Source organism: Dermacentor andersoni, chromosome 9 (genome assembly GCF_023375885.2).
Source record: "Dermacentor andersoni chromosome 9, qqDerAnde1_hic_scaffold, whole genome shotgun sequence".
NCBI lineage: Eukaryota > Metazoa > Arthropoda > Arachnida > Ixodida > Ixodidae > Dermacentor > Dermacentor andersoni.
In genome coordinates, this window is record NC_092822.1 from 25,561,680 (window position 1) to 25,580,987 (window position 19,308).

The 19,308-nt window shown below is 42.4% G+C and overlaps 1 protein-coding gene across 1 annotated transcript in view; it reads left to right on the top strand.

Annotated features, from left to right (window-relative positions):
- Positions 1–2,020: 2,020 nt before the first annotated feature.
- Positions 2,021–19,308, top strand: part of Mcm2 (DNA replication licensing factor Mcm2) — a 42,467-nt gene continuing 25,179 nt past the window's right edge. Inside the window, exons 1-12 of the mRNA XM_050175121.3 lie at positions 2,021–2,105; positions 3,700–4,001; positions 4,417–4,586; positions 6,549–6,637; positions 7,515–7,689; positions 8,817–9,036; positions 9,951–10,158; positions 11,261–11,395; positions 12,514–12,705; positions 13,537–13,630; positions 14,203–14,453; positions 17,521–17,685. Coding sequence (XP_050031078.1) covers positions 3,739–4,001; positions 4,417–4,586; positions 6,549–6,637; positions 7,515–7,689; positions 8,817–9,036; positions 9,951–10,158; positions 11,261–11,395; positions 12,514–12,705; positions 13,537–13,630; positions 14,203–14,453; positions 17,521–17,685 — 1,962 coding nt within the window. The 5' untranslated portion in view covers positions 2,021–2,105; positions 3,700–3,738. The remainder of the gene's footprint in view (positions 2,106–3,699; positions 4,002–4,416; positions 4,587–6,548; positions 6,638–7,514; positions 7,690–8,816; positions 9,037–9,950; positions 10,159–11,260; positions 11,396–12,513; positions 12,706–13,536; positions 13,631–14,202; positions 14,454–17,520; positions 17,686–19,308) is intronic.

The following is a 19,308-nucleotide window of genomic DNA, read 5'->3' on the forward strand; positions in this document are numbered from 1 at the left end:
GCCGGATGTCAATACGAAGCAAAAGGACAGACTGGTGTTTGGCACTCATTCAATATCTTTCTCTGCTCATTCACAGAGGTACGAGAGTTTCATAATTAAGCTGTCACTGTAAACCTGGAATGAGTGTGGCTCCAATATACAGCAAGAACAGCTGTATGGCAGGCTTAGTAACTGGCGTTTGAAAAGCGGAAAGAAGCATGCACACAGAGTTCAATAGATGCCTCCGCATGTTGTGAACTTTCTTGTAGTTGTTACTTTTGAGAGAGAGAGAGAAGGGAAGAAGGAAAGGCAGGGAGGTTAAGCAGATTGAGTCCAGTTTGCTACCCAACACATGGGGAGGGGAATGGGGAGTGAAATAGAGAGAGAAAACATTTGAGTCTATACCGCACTTTCACATGCACTAAGTTAGTTGTAGGATGTCTATAGACGGGTACTCAAGTCTGTTGCCTTTAGGTAGTGAAGAAACGCTTGAAGTGCTTTCTGGGCTAATGAACTGTAAGGCCAGGCTTCCAAGATTATTGCTTCTGTAAATGGCCTGTCATCCAGTCTATTCAAGGCGCACTGGAGAGTCTGACATTGGTTGTCAAAGCGAGAACAGTGGCACAGAAGATGACTGATGGTCTCTTCACACTTGCACTTATCACTTATTGGTCAGTCCGCCATTCCAATACGATAGCTGTAGAAGTTGGTGAATGCTGCTCCGACCCACAGCCGACGCAGCAGTGTTGCGTCACGTCGCGAAAGTTTTGCTGGTAATTTAAGTTTCAGTGATGGGTCGAGGCTGTATAAAAGACACTTAGAGTTCTGTGGTGTATGCCAGTAACTTAACGTGATGGTATGAACGAGACTGCAAAGCTCTCTTGCAGCGTCTACTCTCGATAAAGGTAAGTTGTTACATTTAGTACGCCTTTCTGGCTTGGGGTACCACTGAGTTCGTCAGCTTACTTGTTCAGCTCCTTATGCCAAGGAGCAATGCATGATATATCACCATTATCACTCTGAATGAAATTGGGTGCTATTGTCATTAAACATCTATGACACATGCTACAGTTGTGTCCGAAAGCGGAACTATCATTGAGTCTTTGCTGGGGTGTGGAAGTAAACAGGCACGCAATTATAAGCTTGCATGCGATGCTGTGGGGCAATTAGCTTGACAAATTCGAGAGCAACAGCTTGGAAGTTCCACTTTGAAAGAAGTTCTGAGGCAAAGTGTGCCAATGTTATGTGCCTGTTTTGTTATACTTCACAATAAACGACAAAACACTACCACAGCTGCTACTCCTACTACAACTGAAATACCTAGTCAACATATATTGGGCTACCATAGATTGGCCAGTTCTTTTTGTAATATATATCTTTAGTCCCTCGTAAGATTTCTTGAGTTGAAATTATACCTTTCACATGTGAGCGATGCAAGATAGCCCTGGTATAATATATATAATCCTATTTATATATACACACACATATATATTAAAATAAAGTCCCAGAGAGCAGCTTTCGGTTCTCGTGTCAGCAAAAGCAAAGTAAGAGCAATAACTAATCATATTTATATATATACGCACATATATATTAAAATAAAGCCCTAGAGAGCAGCTTTCGGTTCTCGTGTCAGCAAAAGTAAAGAGACTTCAAGAATACATTCACCATATTGGAAAAATACTTCAAGCGAAGGTAAGTACAGGGGCCAGGGAGGTGTAAAGGGTCTTTCATTTTTGGCGCCTTTTACTCATGCGATCATGTCTCCTCATAAAATAAATGGGAGGGCGAAAGTAATCACAGCACGCACGAGCACTGTCTGTGGTTACAAGTCCTGATACGTTTGCGCGCGCCAAGACCATCTGGCCATCCTAAACATGTTGACTGACGGCGTATCCAAGAAATCGCTATTGTATCCAGCTCGCCACACTTCGATTCAGTTCAAAACTGCAGAAGCAGGAAATAAAAGAACAGTCATAAAATAGTTGAGGTTTACTTCTTACGTCGTGAGACGCCAGCACGAGCATCGCTCTTCGCCGCTTCACGTTTCCGGGATTGTTCGGCTGTGTATCACTCCGCCACTTTTCCCGCGCTTTTCAGGCGTGCTGCTCTATTGTGCGGAAAAACTGGTGAGTAGCGACGGTGCCTATTTCTTGGTGAAATTATTGAATACATGTTTCTCAAAGTCGCCGTCTATGCAAGATGTTTGTTTGTAAGCCTCAGCTATGCTCCTAGCTGCCGCCAATGAATGTTGCCACTTGTAGAAAAACAGTTACTGCATGGTCGGCTCTTTAACAAGGGACCTTTAAATCGCGACTCATTTAGGTTTTGAACAATAAGATCGGCATTCCTACGTGTTCACCTGTTATTATCCGGATATATAGTCGATGTTAAGCTTTCTATATGCACAGTGCGTTGATTTGTGCACTGACAGCTAGGTAATACTGAGTTCAACCGAGTTTGTTGAATTAACGAGCAGAAAGGTGTTTGCTCAGCGGCGTGGCTCAGTGATGTAGTACTGGAATCGACAGTTATATGATGCGCCTCGAGTGAAACAGTGTCCGCGGCAGGAAATATGCCCCTCGACCACGGTTAACAAGCACTATTCATGAACTTGTTTGTTGCTATTCGAAGATATTTCCTTGCGTGCTGTGCTCGTCAACCGCTTTTTTTTTTTTTTTTTTTTGCCAGTTTGAGTAGAGCTTTGGCCCAAATCCGTGGAATAGCCAGTGTTCAGCGTGCTAGAAAAAAAGAAAGAAGAACGAAACAGACTGATTTATTCTCTGAAGTAAACATTATGTATTCCGGAATATCTTCGCGAGTTTCCAGTTGGTGCCAAACTTTTTTTTTTTTTTTAGCCTTGCGTTGATTGATGAGTTGATTGTTGTTACCAACTTGATATAGAAGACCCTCACGGCGTCAAAGCTACACGTTGTGTTTTCGGTGAACAGTTATTTCGAAGGCAGAATTGCCACTTAATGAACTCACCATAACTACAAAAGTAGTAGTCGGTCGCATTCTATTTGTTCGGAGGCACACGGTAAGCGCGTGCTGCACCCGTGCGTGTTTGTTGACGTTTTCACGTTTGGTTTGGTTTGTTTCTCACATTGTGCGTGCCCGTGAACACCGAACATTCGTTGTTACCGTGAACGGAGTGCTTTTTTTTTTTTCGCTGTTTATTGTTGCTACATCGAATGTAATCGTCAGATATCTGCGAATAATTAATGCTAAATCGCCTCTATAGTCCTTGTTCTACAAACTTTGTGTGTAGTGAAGCTGCAGCTATTTCAACAAGTTATGCTGGGCTTTTCCATAATTAGGCCACTGTTGTGACATTGCACCTGAATGCGCATTGACCTAGACGCACACAACAGCCTGGAATTTTGGCATTTAAAGTGTAGAAATCAAGAAAAGACAAAAGTTCACAGGAAAATATAAGCTTAAATAAAACTGGACAGGGGTTGAACAAGTGATGTTTCTGGGGTCAATGTTCAATGAATGTAAACACTAAAAATTGGTTGTTTGGTTTATATTTCTACAAGGGGACTAGGTAAGAGGCCCTGATGAGGATCAGTTCCTTTGTCAAAATTTTGTCTCCAGACTGCGACGTCCTTTGTTGATTAATTTCGTAGCGGAAGGACAATTATGTTTAAGAGTAACTGAGGGCTCACAGATGCTCGTCGTGAGTAAGCTTTCTAATCCCATCTGCTTTGCTTTTGCCAGGTCGGACACTCAAACCCACAGAGTTAGTAAAGAGGCAAGATGTCTGACGGCCCTCGATCCAGAAGCAGCAATGTGGCATCGCCACGTTCTCGAAGCAGTAACGTGGCATCGCCGCCTTCCCGGGGTGGGAACATGCCGTCCTCACCTCCCGACCTGGGCACATCGCCGCCAGGTCGCGACCTTCCACCATTTGAGGACGAATCTGAACTCCTCGGTGGCGTCGGCAACGAAGACGACGATGTCCGTCGTGACGATGAGCAAGAAGAGGAGGGGGAAGAGCTGTTCGGAGATAACATGGAGGAGTAAGTAGGTCTTGATGAGAAGCTCTGTTTAGTCTGGTTAGTTTATATTGTTACAGCACTCCACACAATTTAAGAAAGCAGCACTTGATCTTGGTTCTGAAGTTGATGACACTGTTGACTTGCCCGCTGTGTACTTATTTATCCCTCTGCATCTTGTGTCTATTGTCATGTGCACATTACTTTGCCTTTCCCTGGTCCCCATTTTTCACTGTATTAGTAATGTTACAAAGTCATAACTCTGTACAAGACTGCCTACTGTATCCAAAATTTCCTAAATGTTGCTGGTTCTGTAGAGAAGGTGTCTTGTCTAGTCAGATTGTATATCGCCACACGAATAGTGTTGTTCATCTCAATGGCAATCGTTCCATCAAGCAGAGACGTTTTGTCGGAAGCTGAGGGTTCTTTCTTTCTGCAGTGACTACCGAGCAATTCCAGCACTGGACACCTACGACCCGCAAATGCTGGATGACTCGGAGTACAGTGCCTTGTCCGAGTCGGACCGCAGGGTCGTCGAGGAGCAGATGCGGCAGCGAGATCGTGCAGAGGGCCGCGTCACTGGCCGCATGCGGAGGGGCCTGCTGTATGGTTAGTCATCACTTACATTCCACTGCCTTCGCTTGTTTTGCCAACCCTTGAGGAGAGTATGTTACTGTTTTGGAAAAATTTTTTGGAACTTGGATTTCTAGAGAATAGATGGCCGAATATGAGGATTGATGAGGAATGTGGGGCCATTTAAGGGTGGGTGAATGAGGAATGTCCCCATTCCTAGCTTTAGGTTTACTTCACGAAGCACCGATGTCGAGGGAACGAGAGAGCATTATACACAAAATACACACTAAGTTCTTCTCATAGGCAAGCTAAAAGATCTGTGACATTAAAAATTGGCATATAGAAGCTTGATTTTGGTAAACTGGAGATGAAAATTGCAAAATCGTAATAGTAACGGGTGTAGTCATGACTGCTAAAAAAATACGCAAGAGGGACACTTGCTAAGTAAAGCACAGTCATTTGCAGCATGACGTTTAGGCAAATATTCAAAGTTTTCAATACAAGTCGAATATTGCACTTTACCTATACGTATTTGAAAAAAAAAAGCTAATCAGCATTTTTGAATATTAGAAGCTAACCAAATATTTCTCCACAAATTACTGTTAAAAGTCTTGCTGCTGTTCTAAGTCTGCTAAACAAAGTATCGCAATTTAGAAGTGAAACAAAGCCAGAAGTTTTAGAAGCACTGCAGCAGCAAAGCAGGTAATAGTACAAGCTTTGTTCTCATCTTTGCGGCAGAAGCCTACATGACAAATGTGATTTTAGCTTTTAGGCTGTGTTTTAGTGCTTTTGTAAGTCGAGCCATGCAGCAGTTTTATCTTTTACGTTACAACCAGTGATGTTTTCCTTGCAATGAATCCGTTTATGTATGTTTATGGCACACAAGTCCTTCCACAGTTTTCTTGCTGTGGCTTTTCCACAACCTCCACTTTCTTTTTTCGGCAACCATTTAATTAATGTTTTTGGAAAGCTACTCATACAGCAGCCATTCGTTCTTGCAAAGCTTGTTTGCAACCAGGCTCTAAATATGTTGAGAGGCTATTCGTTTAGAATTAGTGATCCTGCGTATAAAACTGACTCTTTGTTCCCGATTGTTCGCTGTCTTTCTTGCACTAGTCAGCACAGGTTTAGTCCCCATTTGTAAATATTCCTGCTGTAAGAATATTTAAAAATTAAATATTCCTGCTGTAAATATGTTAGTTTGTGTTTTACTATTCAGTATTCAATTCTTATTATTTGTATTCGGAAAAAAATTACATTCCCCCACTTCTACATTTAACATATCAGTCATCCCCTGCATTTTTCAGACAAACGTGCATCTCTTCGCTCTCTTAGATGCCAGTCAACAGACTTGTGTCGTCGGGCCATCATGTTGCATGCCTGCCAACTCTCCAGAATTTTTCGTAGAGCTTACGAACGTTGGCTAATTCCGCAAAATTACCAATGCTTCGCCAATTTTTCCAAAAAAATAAACTCTTGTCTGTGAAAAAGTTTCACTGTCTATCTCCCGCCATACTATCTAAGAAGCCCCCTGATTGTGATAGGACACCAGAGAGGTATCTGCTTGGAGCAAGTTCATTCTGGCAATTTTTTGAAGCAGCCAAAATTGGCGACAGCACAGTCGCCGAACAAGTCAGTCTGAGCTGTTTCAAACTTGTGCGCTGTGTCTAGAGGTAAATGACCATTATTAAAGCGCATGGGTATCCCACAAAAGATGTGTCCTCAGGTCAGACTTAGAAAAAAATGTGTGCTATTCATCCCCTCTTCCCTTCCTATGTTCTGTCCATGGGACTTTTTAAGAATTTTAGACTTCGCAGTTTGGCAGGTGTGATGTGACAGTTTTTGTGTGTTGAAAGGGGAAGTATGTGCGATCTGTTAATCCACATGCGTGAATCTTGCCGTTCTTAGTGTGAGTCGTACCTGCATTTATATGTTTCTTTGCATTTCAAAACAAATTTTCTTGCGTTTAGCCCATCTTGTCTGTTTCTCCATCAACAGATGAAAGCAGCAGTGAAGCCGACAGACCCGTCCGGAGGAGGCGGTTGGCTGAGCGCGCAGCGGAAGGTGCTTTCTCGGAAGATGAAGATGTGAGTACATCTCGGACGCCCTTGAATATCAGTTCCTTGTATGCTTTCTAGTAATCCACCACCACGGTTCGGTGGCTTTGGCGTTGTACAGCCGAGTACGGGCTCTTTGGTGAGGTTGCGGATTTCCTTTTTGGCTGCGGCAGCAATATTCCGATGGGGGCAGAATGCAACAACGTCTGCATACTTTGATTTGGCTTGCTTAGATGGGGCTGGTGCAGAACACTGCCGCTATGCTGTCCAAAGAGATGCAGCGTAAAAGCACAAATTGCAGCAGAAGCGTGAAGCCGAGCATTAGTGTGTTGCGTCGTGATGCAATAAGAGTATTCAGTAAACACAGATTAAGTGCGTCTTCATCGCTGAAATGTTTTCGCCTTTCAGTAATGCGATAACATTTCAGGGAGGCAGGTGTTACAATCACTTTAGTTGTTTTTTTTTTGTCAATAATAATAAAAATCATTACATTCCCGTCAATTTTGCACTGATTTCAAATATGCAGTTACTTTAGTTGCGTGCATTTGACTTTACTAAGTTTCTTTACTCTAGAAACTTAGTTTCTAAGATGACAGTCCACCTCCATTGCTTGAGGCCACGATAGCAAAAATATAAAATGACAAAAATATTTATAAGGCTTAGGTAGATAAAAAGAGTAAGTGAAGTGTTGCAAGCAGTTTATTTTTCTGGCCATTACTAGCTATTTTGCACTCCATTTAATTTAATTGGGAACCATGTGGTAGAAAATGTAGAAAAAGTTTCTAAAATGAAAGCAAGAAATTCTGCTTGCGATACCCCACCCCGCACACACACGAGGCAAAGTTTTTTGGTGTACAAGACCCGGGTCACGCCTGCATTATTTTGTTTTCTCCTTTCTGTTTTCTAGATGGTTGAGAGTATTGAAAACCTTGAAGATATGAAGGGCCACACAGTCCGAGAGTGGGTGACGCAGATTGGTCCCAAGACGGAAATTTACAACCGCTTCAAGAACTTCTTGCGCACGTTCGTTGATGAGCGTGGCCACAACCTTTACAAGGAGAAGATCAGGCAAATGTGCGAAGGTGGGTGTCTCCCTTTTAATGCGTTAAAATAGAGATCTGGGTGGCACACTGTAAGCGCCCAAGTTCAATATGCACGCACAGACAAAGAAACATTTGTGTAAATGTTAAAGGAAATACCTTAGGGAATTGCAGCAAATTGGTACAAGTGTTACAAGCAATTGTTACAAGCAAGTGTTATCTAAGGGTGAACAATTCATGAAATTGCTTTGTATAATGTGAAATGCCCACTCTTTGATAACTATAGCTAGAGAATGATGAACAACAGTTTTATCATGCGCTCGTGCTATAAATTCATATGTGTTTGAAGTTCCTGGCTAGATTTCTTTGGCTAGCACTGTATGACAGGCAGCAAGCATCATCTGTTGGGTTAGAGCAGGAACACTCACCTTCCTTTCAGAGCGCATTCAATGGGAGACAGACCCGCTCGCAGTTTTATGCCTGGTGTTTCCCCCTACTGCTGAAAAAAGATTCCACAAAATATTTTTTTTCTTTCATTATGCTTGTTCTCGATGTGTTTTTCAGATCTAGATAGAAAATAATTTTTTTTTCTGGTATTTATATGTTTTATCATTAGTGGGTTAACATGAAAGGCTCTATGTGTGTACTTCTAACACAACACTGCATGACTTATAAACCAAGCCCTTCCAGTGTCTAAATTGTCCATTCTCCAAAACTTACAGCTCTTGTCATAGACATGTCACTTACATGTCATAGACATTCCGTGTGCAAATGTGTGCGAGCTCATTTTATGTGTTGTTAATGCTTTTACTCCCTTGTGAACTTCTGAGTGATAACTTTTTTTCTCTTCGTTGCACTGAGAACATCTTGGGATAAACAGTGCCGCATGGCAAGCTTCACAAAAAAGAAAGCAAATATATTTTGGTTATTCTTTATATGTATTTTAGCCATGTGCTGTTGCTGTTTCTGAAAGAAAACATTTCCACCAGTATGAATGCTCTAAATGTAAGTTGTCATGCCCTATTGTCATCAAATAACTGTAGCCTTGTCAAACTATGTTAATTGCAGCTTTTATAGCTACAGCCACCATTTTCCTATACAGAAAGAGAGAGCATTAATTTGCTGACTGATTCATTCAATGAGCAAATTTTTCTGTCTAATGCTTGCAGAGAACAAGCTCAGCCTGGAAGTTAACTACAACACCTTGGCCCAAGCAGAGCAGGTCCTAGCTTACTTCCTGCCTGAGGCACCTGCAGAGATGCTAGTCATTTTCGATGAGGCGGCCAAGGACATTGTTCTTGGCATGTTCCCGCAGTATGAGCGGATCACCCGGGAAATTCACGTCCGCATTACTGACCTGCCCCTCATCGAGGACATTCGCAGTCTCAGGTGAAGTTACTATCTTGTCTGACACTCAACCTAGCTTTCCTGTGCTTTTTAACCTCCAAAGGAGACTTCAGCTTGAGGTCAACTCAAATTTCCCTGTCCAAAGACGGGCGAAACATAGAAGTGTGGTTATTAAATGACCATGAAACTGACTTGAATAAAATTTGTTGTATTTGAGAGAGAAATATAAATTGTAGAGACTGTGGGCAGTGAAATTTGGCTTACGGTCTTATAGTTTTTACAAAGAGTGCTAATGATTGGCGAGTAAAAGAAAAAACAAATTGAAATACGAAGATTCGTAACCAGGCACCTAAAATAGATATTGCACTTGTGTAGATTGTGCCTGGTAGAGCATCTAAAACAGAGAAAGGTGATGTACAAGTGTACAGCTTATTTAAAATTTTGACAGTATTTACAAGTCCTTTGTAATAGTCCTACTCTCATATTTGTTGTAATTTCAGAAGGGTGCATAAGACATCACTTTCTGTGCTTTAGCTGGCTCAATAAGTGTAGCTTACATTCTCATACCCTCGTCCCATACTCTTCTGTAGCTTACAGAAGTGAAATTATTGTTATTGCTTTTTACTAGTGAATGAGAGATGTACACATGACGCTTCAGTTTTTTAAAGTTTATAATGTTTCACTTAAATGAGCAGTCAAAATAATAAGTTTGCACTCTTATTGCCATGGAGAAATTGGAAAAAGAAGTGTTGGTTACTGAGTATTCAGGTTTATCTAATTAATGTGTATATAATAGTTCTCACTTGTATGGGCAAGGGCTTTGCCTAATGAATGAGTGGTTAGTTAGCTTTGGCCTTTTGACATTTTTCCATTAAAGGCGAGGCCGAGCTGGCTAGTAATTCACTGGTAATTTGTACATGCACTCACGTTCTCGGTGTGTTCTCTGGACATTTTAGGCAACTCCACCTGAACCAGCTGGTGCGGACCGCTGGTGTAGTGACTAGCACCACTGGTGTGCTACCACAGCTCTCCCTGGTGAAATACGACTGCAGCAAGTGTAGCTATGTGCTCGGTCCTCTGGTGCAGTCTCAGAACCAGGAGGTCAAGCCAGGATCTTGTCCCGAGTGCCAGAGCACGGGGCCCTTCACCATCAATATGGAACAGGTAAAGGGCATGTCTGAATGCAGTGAGATGCCGTTGACACTTTTGAGTATGCAAGCAACTACCTGCTCTTGGAATTTCAATAGAAGAAATGTTTAATGCCTTACAGTACGTCCACACTAGCGAGGAATGTGCTTGACATGCCGTGATCGGGAAGCAAATGCATGGTAGATACGTACTGCAAAGGTGACACTGACCAGCGTGTTGCAGGTTGTGGCAATCAGTGATATCCTCCAACGTACCAAGTTCTCTCGTTTTCCTCTTGGCTACTTGAGAAAGCATGCGCCTTTATCTTCTTGGCCTTCCTTGGCGTCTAGACAGCAGTAAGCAAAAAGATCAATGTTAAAAGTCGCATGACGACGGGCCTCGCTTTTTATTAGGATCTCTTTTTTCTTTTCCCGGCTACTGCAAAAAATGGATCTCGGATCCATTCGCGCTATTGCCAAGTGTTCCTACTACTTTTCGCAATCTATGCCTATTACAGCATCCGTTTATTATTTCTTTTTTCCTCACCTGTGTGGGTGCATTTTTAGAACAGCTTTAGCGAAAGCTCAGCATTATAGGTACTAGTTAGCAGATGACTAGAGAAGCCAGCTTTAGGCTTTTATGGATTGTGCATGTGACAAACAAGCTAAGGACTGAAGAGATGTATTGCACACAGGAACAAAAAGTAGCAGAATCATTGAAGGAACAGGTAACCCAAATTTGCAGCTGAACCGTCTGCTACTGCAAAAAGCAAAAGAATTAGTATTGTGTTTGTAATAACATCTACTGTGTATATTGCCACTAATACGTGACTGAAGGTGCTGATATATTGTGTATGTAATCTAGAGAAATTCCTTCGCTCTCGGTTGGCATACTTCTGTACTTGTTTTCTATGTGTTTGAAAAATTAAGTGCTCTTGATTGATTGTTTGATTGATTGAATTAGTACAGTTACTCATCTTAAAATTTTTATTAGATCTGTTTGATTACTTCTAAATGCTGAGGGGTGCTCGTGATGGCTTGAGGCTCTTCTGAGAATTAATCTGTATAATGTTTCGTTGGCTGCGCAGCTTGTAAATGATTGGCATTACTTCCAACACTTTGCTATGTGTGTATTTCAGACCGTATACCAGAACTACCAGCGCATCACCATCCAGGAAAGTCCTGGCAAAATAACAGCTGGTCGTCTCCCCCGATCTAAGGATGCCATCTTGCTGAGTGACCTCTGCGACTCTTGCAAGCCCGGTGACGAAATTGTGAGTGTGTAAACAATACTTCACGTAGTTTATACAACTGTAGTGACCTCTCTTAAAAAACACTGATGAATATAGTTGAAACATGGAAAATCAATGCATTGCGTCAAATCATCTGTTTGATAATCGTATTTTGCATGTTTGAACTTGCCAATTTGGACATATTGTGGCCTCACGATACTTCAGTAATGTAAAATATAGTGTTCTACCAAGCCACCTGTGGCTGGAGCGGTGAAATATTATTACAAGCTTCACAGAAGGCACTTTCTGAAAAGAAAAAAAAAAGTATAATGCAATGAAACCAAGGTGATATTGTTTCTATCACAGTGCTTGTTTAGCTATACAGTCAAACCTGTATATATAGAATCCGCATATAACAAATTATTGTGTATATTAAACAGCTGTAAAACCCCTTGAAAATTTTTTAATGAAATTTTTATTTTATATTTCGAATTACCTATATATTGCCACATTGTAGTGACCGTCAAGAACACAGTAGCTAAGCTGTGAATGGGGAAACTAAATTTTTATTGGGCAAACTTCTGCCCACAAAAGCAAGTGACACTCGAAGCACAATGATTGTGGCAAACACAGGCGGCGATGGTCGAAATCTTATCAGCTGGTCAAGCGTGTCGGCTTTTATACATCACTCGTCAAAGGTTTCAGTGTAATCGCTGGTGCCCGCGGGGTTTTCAGAAACTACTACACAATTCGTGTCGCATATGCAGTCTTGATAATACATGGTTAGGCGAGGACATACACAACAAGTAAAATGAACGATAACATTCGCCTAAGTTCCAAAATCATGCAGGCGCGTCCTGCGCTGAGTGATATCGTTTAACATTTGCTAGCCGGTGAAAGCAGTCACCGGCAAAACATAAACAAGTACACATGTGTCAATATCAAACTTTTTTGTGATCCCTCTTCAAATTCAATATATCCAGGTACGACTGTAGAATCCTTTGCCGAAAATTTAGGTGGTTTGATAAATTAGACTTAAGTAAATGTAACTAAAGAAGGATGTTCACATTACAACGTTTGGTAACTTCTGTATTGACATTAGCTGGTAATTGTGAGACTGGTTACTCCCCTGGTTCAATTAAATAATTTTTACCTTGCAGGAACTTACAGGAGTGTACACGAACAACTACGATGGATCCCTGAACACTTCTAATGGCTTTCCCGTGTTTGCAACCATCATTATGGCCAACCATGTGCTCCGAAAAGATGATAAAGTTGCTGCACGGCACATGACAGATGATGATGTGCGTCGCATTGTGGCCCTGTCCAAGGATGAGAAGATTGCTGATCGAGTAAGTGTTCTTATATACCGGGTTTCCCAGCAGCTAACTTTAGCCAGAGTTTGAAAATGTGCCAATGCCACATAGCTGGACAGAACAAAGGTATTGTTGTTTGCCGTCGCTTGGAGATACCCAAACTATTTTTTTCAGTCTGCCCAATTTGATAATTAGTCTCAAATAATCAACTTCTCAAATATTACAATTAGATGAAAAGTGTCAATGAAAAAATTGTAGAGCGACATGAAAAACTCCCGGTACAGCTCTCCGTTGCTCAATACAAGCTACCTAAAAGTGTTTTTCAAGCGTGAAAGAAGCCCATGAATACACGCAAAGTGCCTCGAACAGCTTGTCGCGCGGAAATTTTGCGGGCTTCTTTCACGCTCGGAAAAACACTTTTACATAGCACATATTGAGCAACAGAAAGCTATATCTGGAGTTTTTCATGTCGCTATACAATTTTCTCATTGGCACTTTTAATCTTATGATATTTGAGAATTTGACTAATTAATTAAGACTAATTGGCTAAGTAGGAAGAATGCAAAAAATAGTTTTAGTAACTCCAAGCGATGGCAAACAATATTGCCTTTGTTCTGTGCAGCTGCGTGGCATTTGCACTAACTCTCGTAAAGTTAGCTGGAGACACCCTGTATATGCATGTGTGCAAGTGCCAGCTTCATAAAGTTTTTGTGTGAACTTATGCTAGTCTGTCTCTTGTCAACTTGTGCAGTCTGCTTATAATGCGAAGAGTTTGGCAGTTTTGCTCTTTTCACTCTGTCAAGCTGCTGGGCTGATTTTTGTATTGTTCCTGCTTTTTCCTTGCACACCGAAACCAACCATTTGTAGATTATTGCCAGCATTGGACCTTCCATCTATGGCCATGAGGAAATCAAAAGGGCCATTGCACTTTCCTTGTTCGGTGGTGAATCAAAGAATCCTGGTAAGCTTTGAATCTTCTCTGTGAGATTTTTTCCTCCCACTTTGTGCTATGAGAGTAACTATAGACCTCAGATCGGATCAGTCGCAGTGCTAGTGTACCCCATATCTTAATTTTATTTTTGCGTTCTTTCTTTGATAAATATTGCTTGTAAAAAGATGACAGAATGTGGCCCCATAATATGAATCAGTACTAAATGTGTGTGGTACTCTTTCACATATGACCTCAAGGACATGGAAACATTGCTACTGATAGCACCTAATTAAGTGCAGCTGGAAAGGGGACTAAAATGTTCCCTTGGTAATGCTGATCATTCACACGAAATCTTGGCCAGCTGTTATGGAAACTGGTGCTTCTTTTATGTCTCATTAGCTAGAAATACTGACTTTTTCCTGCGTCTTTCTCGTCCTTAGTCACTTTTTACTAGTTACAGTGTCCGAGCCCTTACATGTTTTACGTTTGTAATAAATCTTGAGATCATATCAAATCAACTTATTATTTGACATCAACAGTCACAGATGTCTAGGATGGGTACAAGCTAAAAGCTCAAATACATATTCGGCTTCTTCTGATAGGTCAGAAGCACAGAGTTCGTGGTGACATCAACCTCCTCATCTGCGGTGACCCCGGCACGGCCAAATCACAGTTCCTGAAGTACGTCCAGCAGATAGCGCCGCGAGCAGTCTTTGCCACGGGACAGGGTGCTTCGGCTGTGGGTCTGACGGCGTACGTGCAGCGTAGTCCCGTCACTCGCGAGTGGACACTGGAGGCCGGTGCGCTCGTCCTCGCCGACAAGGGCGTCTGCCTCATTGACGAGTTCGACAAGGTGTGTACTTGCTGCTGCTGCTACTGCCGGGTGCGATTTTAAACTTGTGCGGAAACTGTCGCGCGTAGAGCTTGTCAAGGGCCGTGTCTACTGCCCTGTTGTGGGCGCAGGTTGTACGAGATTGTACGCAACATTCAATGATTTACATACGACAGTGCCAGTGCGTAACCTTTCCTGCGCTCCGTAGCCCAGTGAGGAAAACAGTCAGACCTCGTTACAGAGAAGTCGCAGCCGACATGAAACTACGATCGTTATATCCAGTTCATTTTTACGTTGTGCTGAGTTTTACACTGGCAAAAAAAAAATAACAAAGAAGGGAACAAGGACGTGGACGGACAAAGTGCAAACGACCAACTCTTTATTTTTGTTATACGTTATATCTATATGTTAGATACGTTAAGGGGGGACGCGGGGATCAGATCGCGAAAATCGCAAAAAAGATCGATTTTTGGCAACGACGCGTTTCGGTATCTGCAATGCCTAATCTACATTGTATCAATATGGTTTGACTGAAAACGCACTAAAAGTGCCCGAAAAAAATTAATTTATCAGTGCGTAGGGCGAGAAAACAGCTTTAAATCGCGTAAAATCACCGCAGTTCGCGGAGCCCTAACTCGTCTTTCCCGCCACCGAACGCCGCCATCTTGGTATCGTTCGAACGCTCGAAGTTTCGCCATTCCGTTTCTGAATTCTTCGGTCGTCGCCATCTTGTAACAAACGCACAAACACAAAAGCGCGGGTCTGCTAAAGGCGGTCACACAGGCCCTGCGATGAAAGCGGGCCTCCGATTGGTTGCCGTACTGAAAGGCGTCTCGCCATTGGTTGCTGCTGCAGCAGCGGGCAAGCTGGCAACCACAGCGGACGGCAGTTGTCTGCTTTGAAAACCACGCCAGCGTCGTTCTTCGCTTGACACTTGCAGAATTCGGATTTATGAAAGCTCCCAGGTCAGTGATGGATCGTCGCTCGTTCGAAAAGAACTTTTAAATGAAGCATGCCTTCGGAAAACGGAAGCGCAAGCCTCCTACAGCGAGAAAAAGACGGCGGCCAGCGGGAGAAGCGGAGAACCCGACTGAACACGCGGATAACGTGCCGCGTTATCTTGCACCGTGCTATTCCAGCAGTGAAGCCGACAATCGCCCTGTGACATCAATACTGATAACTAAGCCACCGGAAGACGTGCCAATAGAGGCTCTCGCACCTGTGCGTACGGCCACGCGAGTCAGCAACCGAGATCGCGTTGTTGGAGGCGACGCGGGTCGAAGGTCTCCATCGCCGGCAGAGACGGTGTGCGTTTCCGATGCATCGTGCGACAGGGACATGCAGCCTGCGAGTGAGCCCCAACCGTCGACGAGCTACATACTGTATGGTGACTCAAGGCTCACCAGACGAATCGTCGCACGATTCAGACGCACCTCGAGCCGCGTTTTGTGTCAGCAGTGACTGCAGAAGCGCAGGCATGCAGCGTTCGCGACTCCCTTCGCGCAGTGTCAGCGACTGAGCGGAAGCAGCAATGCCAAGAACAAATTTAGGCCCCTTGTGACTGCGAGTTCATTAATATGCCTGTTTCCGCGATGAACTCTTTGATCGCTAAAGCTCTGTGCCCAAGATGCCAACAGCGTTCTGTGGGTGTACACTGCGATACCAGGCTCGGCCTGGCAGTGAAAATGGTGGTCATGCACTACTCCAAACGGCGCAAGAAAAGGATAAAGAACGCCTGAAGAAGGCATCCAAAGCCCACCAAATAAAGAGGCAAAGGTGTAAGAAGATGCCTGACAGCAATGATTCAAAATATTACAGCCCTGGTGCTTTTTAATAAATTTGCAGTGCTTTTAAAACTTTGCAAACATTGCAGCCAGTTTTCTCAATTGCATTTTTTTTTTGTCAATCACCTCGCTAGTGGAAAGCGGAGCACAACAATGGCTTGACTGATTTTGGTCCAGTTTGTTTTGCTGTGATCCACAAGCTGTGCTGTACTTAAAGACAGTCTTGAAATGTTTCTTTATCTTTCCATTATTTAATTATTTCACAATTACTACATGGCTCCATGCAGTGAAGCACAGTCATGTGCATGTTATGTTGAGCAAAAGATTATTAGCGCACTAAAAAAAAAAATCGAACACTGTCTTGATGTAGATTAGACATCTGGGCAAACATGCAAAGTATTTCCAGATCCCTATCATGTTTCGTTACTGTGCCAGGCATTCCACAAGCAAGGAACTTATAAATTCTTATAAAACAAAAACTAATTAAGATATCCTAATGAAATTTTAGAATTGTCTCTTTATTGCAATGTGCAGTGTGTGTGCCAAATTTCAGCCCTTTCTGTCAAGAAACAAAAAAGTTAATTCTGATCCCCTCCTCCCCCCCTTAATATACGAAGTGAAAGGGGAGGGGAGTTTCAGCTGTTGGTTTCATTTAGAATGGTTGGGTCACATGATGTCGTTACGACAGTCCTAGTCCATCAATGAACTTATTTGAAGATTACAGGCGATCTCACTGACTACTTGGCTGCAACTTGACCTCAAAATTTTTATGCTTACTTCTCGTGTTTTCTTCCAGAGGAACCGTTTCTTGCTTAGAGTTTATTTGTTGTGCTATTAAGAAAGTGCTCGTAATGGGTGTCTAGCTGCACTAAGTCATAACTGGCTTGTTAAATTAAGAAGTGCATGCAGTAGTGTGGTTGGTGCTTTGCCATAGTACACAGTACAGTTACAGTTCACTTTTCTTTAAGTCATTCTTTTTCTTTGGAGACTGCTGTGGGTATTACCAGGATTATAACTTGACAAATATGTGAATAATTCTGACTTTCAAAAACTTGTACTTTGTGGTTAAATATTAGAAAGTGATCTTCGCATTTTTCTTGCCACAAGAGGCTGCGGAATGAATGTAGCAGTGGGGCTCTTCAATCTCGTCCCAGACTGCCCAGAAGTGCCTGAGCTGGTGCTTTCAGCCAATGAGCGTTGGTGTATGTAGCATTTTGGGCGGTCCTGAACGGCTTGGCAAATCAAAGAGACCCAGTAGTTCATGGCTGTAGAAGTTTAACACATGTGACAACATGTTGCTGCAGATGAACGACGCTGACCGGACGAGTATTCACGAAGCGATGGAGCAGCAGAGCATTTCCATCTCCAAGGCGGGCATCGTGACGTCACTCCAAGCACGTTGCGCTGTCATTGCTGCAGCCAACCCCATCGGCGGTCGCTACGACCCGTCCTTGACATTTGCCGAAAACGTGAGTTATGTTCACAGTGCTTTTCTTTATATCTGTTGAGGCAGTCAGTGGCACAGAGATGCTCTAAGGGTCAAAGCCGGGCCAATTCATGTGTGCATCTGCATTTGGAAAAAAAAAAAAGCAAAATAGACATGCGTAAATAACCTGGTGATGATGATGACTGAAGTGCTGGATCAACAAATTGGAGAGAACAGTCTAACAAGCGCAATCCTCAAAGAGTGTAATGCTGGGTGTGAACAAGTGACATGAGAAAAAAAATATAAGAAAAAGCTGCACTTGTTTCATTGTCTTGTGGGTTCTTGGTTCACCTTTTTTGCTGTGTTTTCAAAGTAATGGCACATAAAGCTCATTTTTCAAAATGAGTTGCTTTTTATAAACTGTGGGGTACATTAGGGCTAGGTGGAAAACTAGCAAGGCTAGGTTAATTTTGCCACTTTGCTTTGTTTTAAATTATCAGTGGCTATCTTAAGAAAACAGTGGAGTTTTTCCTGTTTACATAGCTTGCATAGAGAGTGAAATGAGGGCAATTCTCCACTGAAAATATTTCTGGAATTGTGTGAATACTATACAAATAGAAATCTAATAGTGACATTTGAATAATTTGATTCACGAATCGAATATCTGATACAGTAGACTCGTTGAATTGTTCCTACTTAATTCAATTTTTGGGTTAATTCTATCCCAAGCGAAGTTCCCGGCCGGTGCCTGTGCATATCTATGGGCCCAAACGTTCGTTATTTCAATTCTAAATTTAGCCTTCGCTGGATAATTGGAACTTAACCAGTCAGTATGCACACACGTGACCCCAACGGTGACCCCAATAGTGACCCATTTAGTGGCAGCTTCTGTGTTGGCGGAGCTTGGGGACAGCAAATGCATTGAACATACGTCTCTCCTGTTGAAAATGGCTATTTTTGTAAGTCCTAGGAAGATTTTCGAGCATCAACTGTAGGTTACGATGTCTGATTGTAGTATTTACCAGATTCTGTTAAGATACTTTTTTTTTACTAGAAAATTTAGTTGAAAATTACCTGCGTGGTGCAATCGGACACAATACCAAATCCGACTTTGTGGCATCCATATGCTGTACTGCATAATGCAGATGTTTTGCGGCGAAGCTGGCTTTAGGAAACTGGCTACCTTAGTGCAACATATCTATTACATACTGGCATCGCCCGTGCGGGCATTACAGCAGCGGGGATTATATAGTGAAGAAATAAACAAGTGATGAGATACATAAAGTGCGATAAAACACATCATTGTTTTAAATATTATAAATGTCAGGTGGAGGAGCATTCCATTTCCTTATGGATTGAACAAAAAGGAAAACCTAAAGACATCACCCCTGAAAGGGAATTTGCAGACTTTCAGTACATGGTCGCATCTCATCGATGTATAAGTCGACATCGACATATTAGACCCTTAGCCATTTTCGTTGCTGAAAAATTCAGTGTGCATTAGATTTTCACTTTGTTTAGAAGCTTTGTCATTTCTACATTAGTTTTCTACTTTGTGCACTTAAAGTGCATGTGTGTTTGGTTTGGGGCTGTGTTAGAACCTGGAAAATGCTGCCAAATGAATCAAAGGTGTATTTTAAAATTTTTTTCTCCATCTTGTTTAATG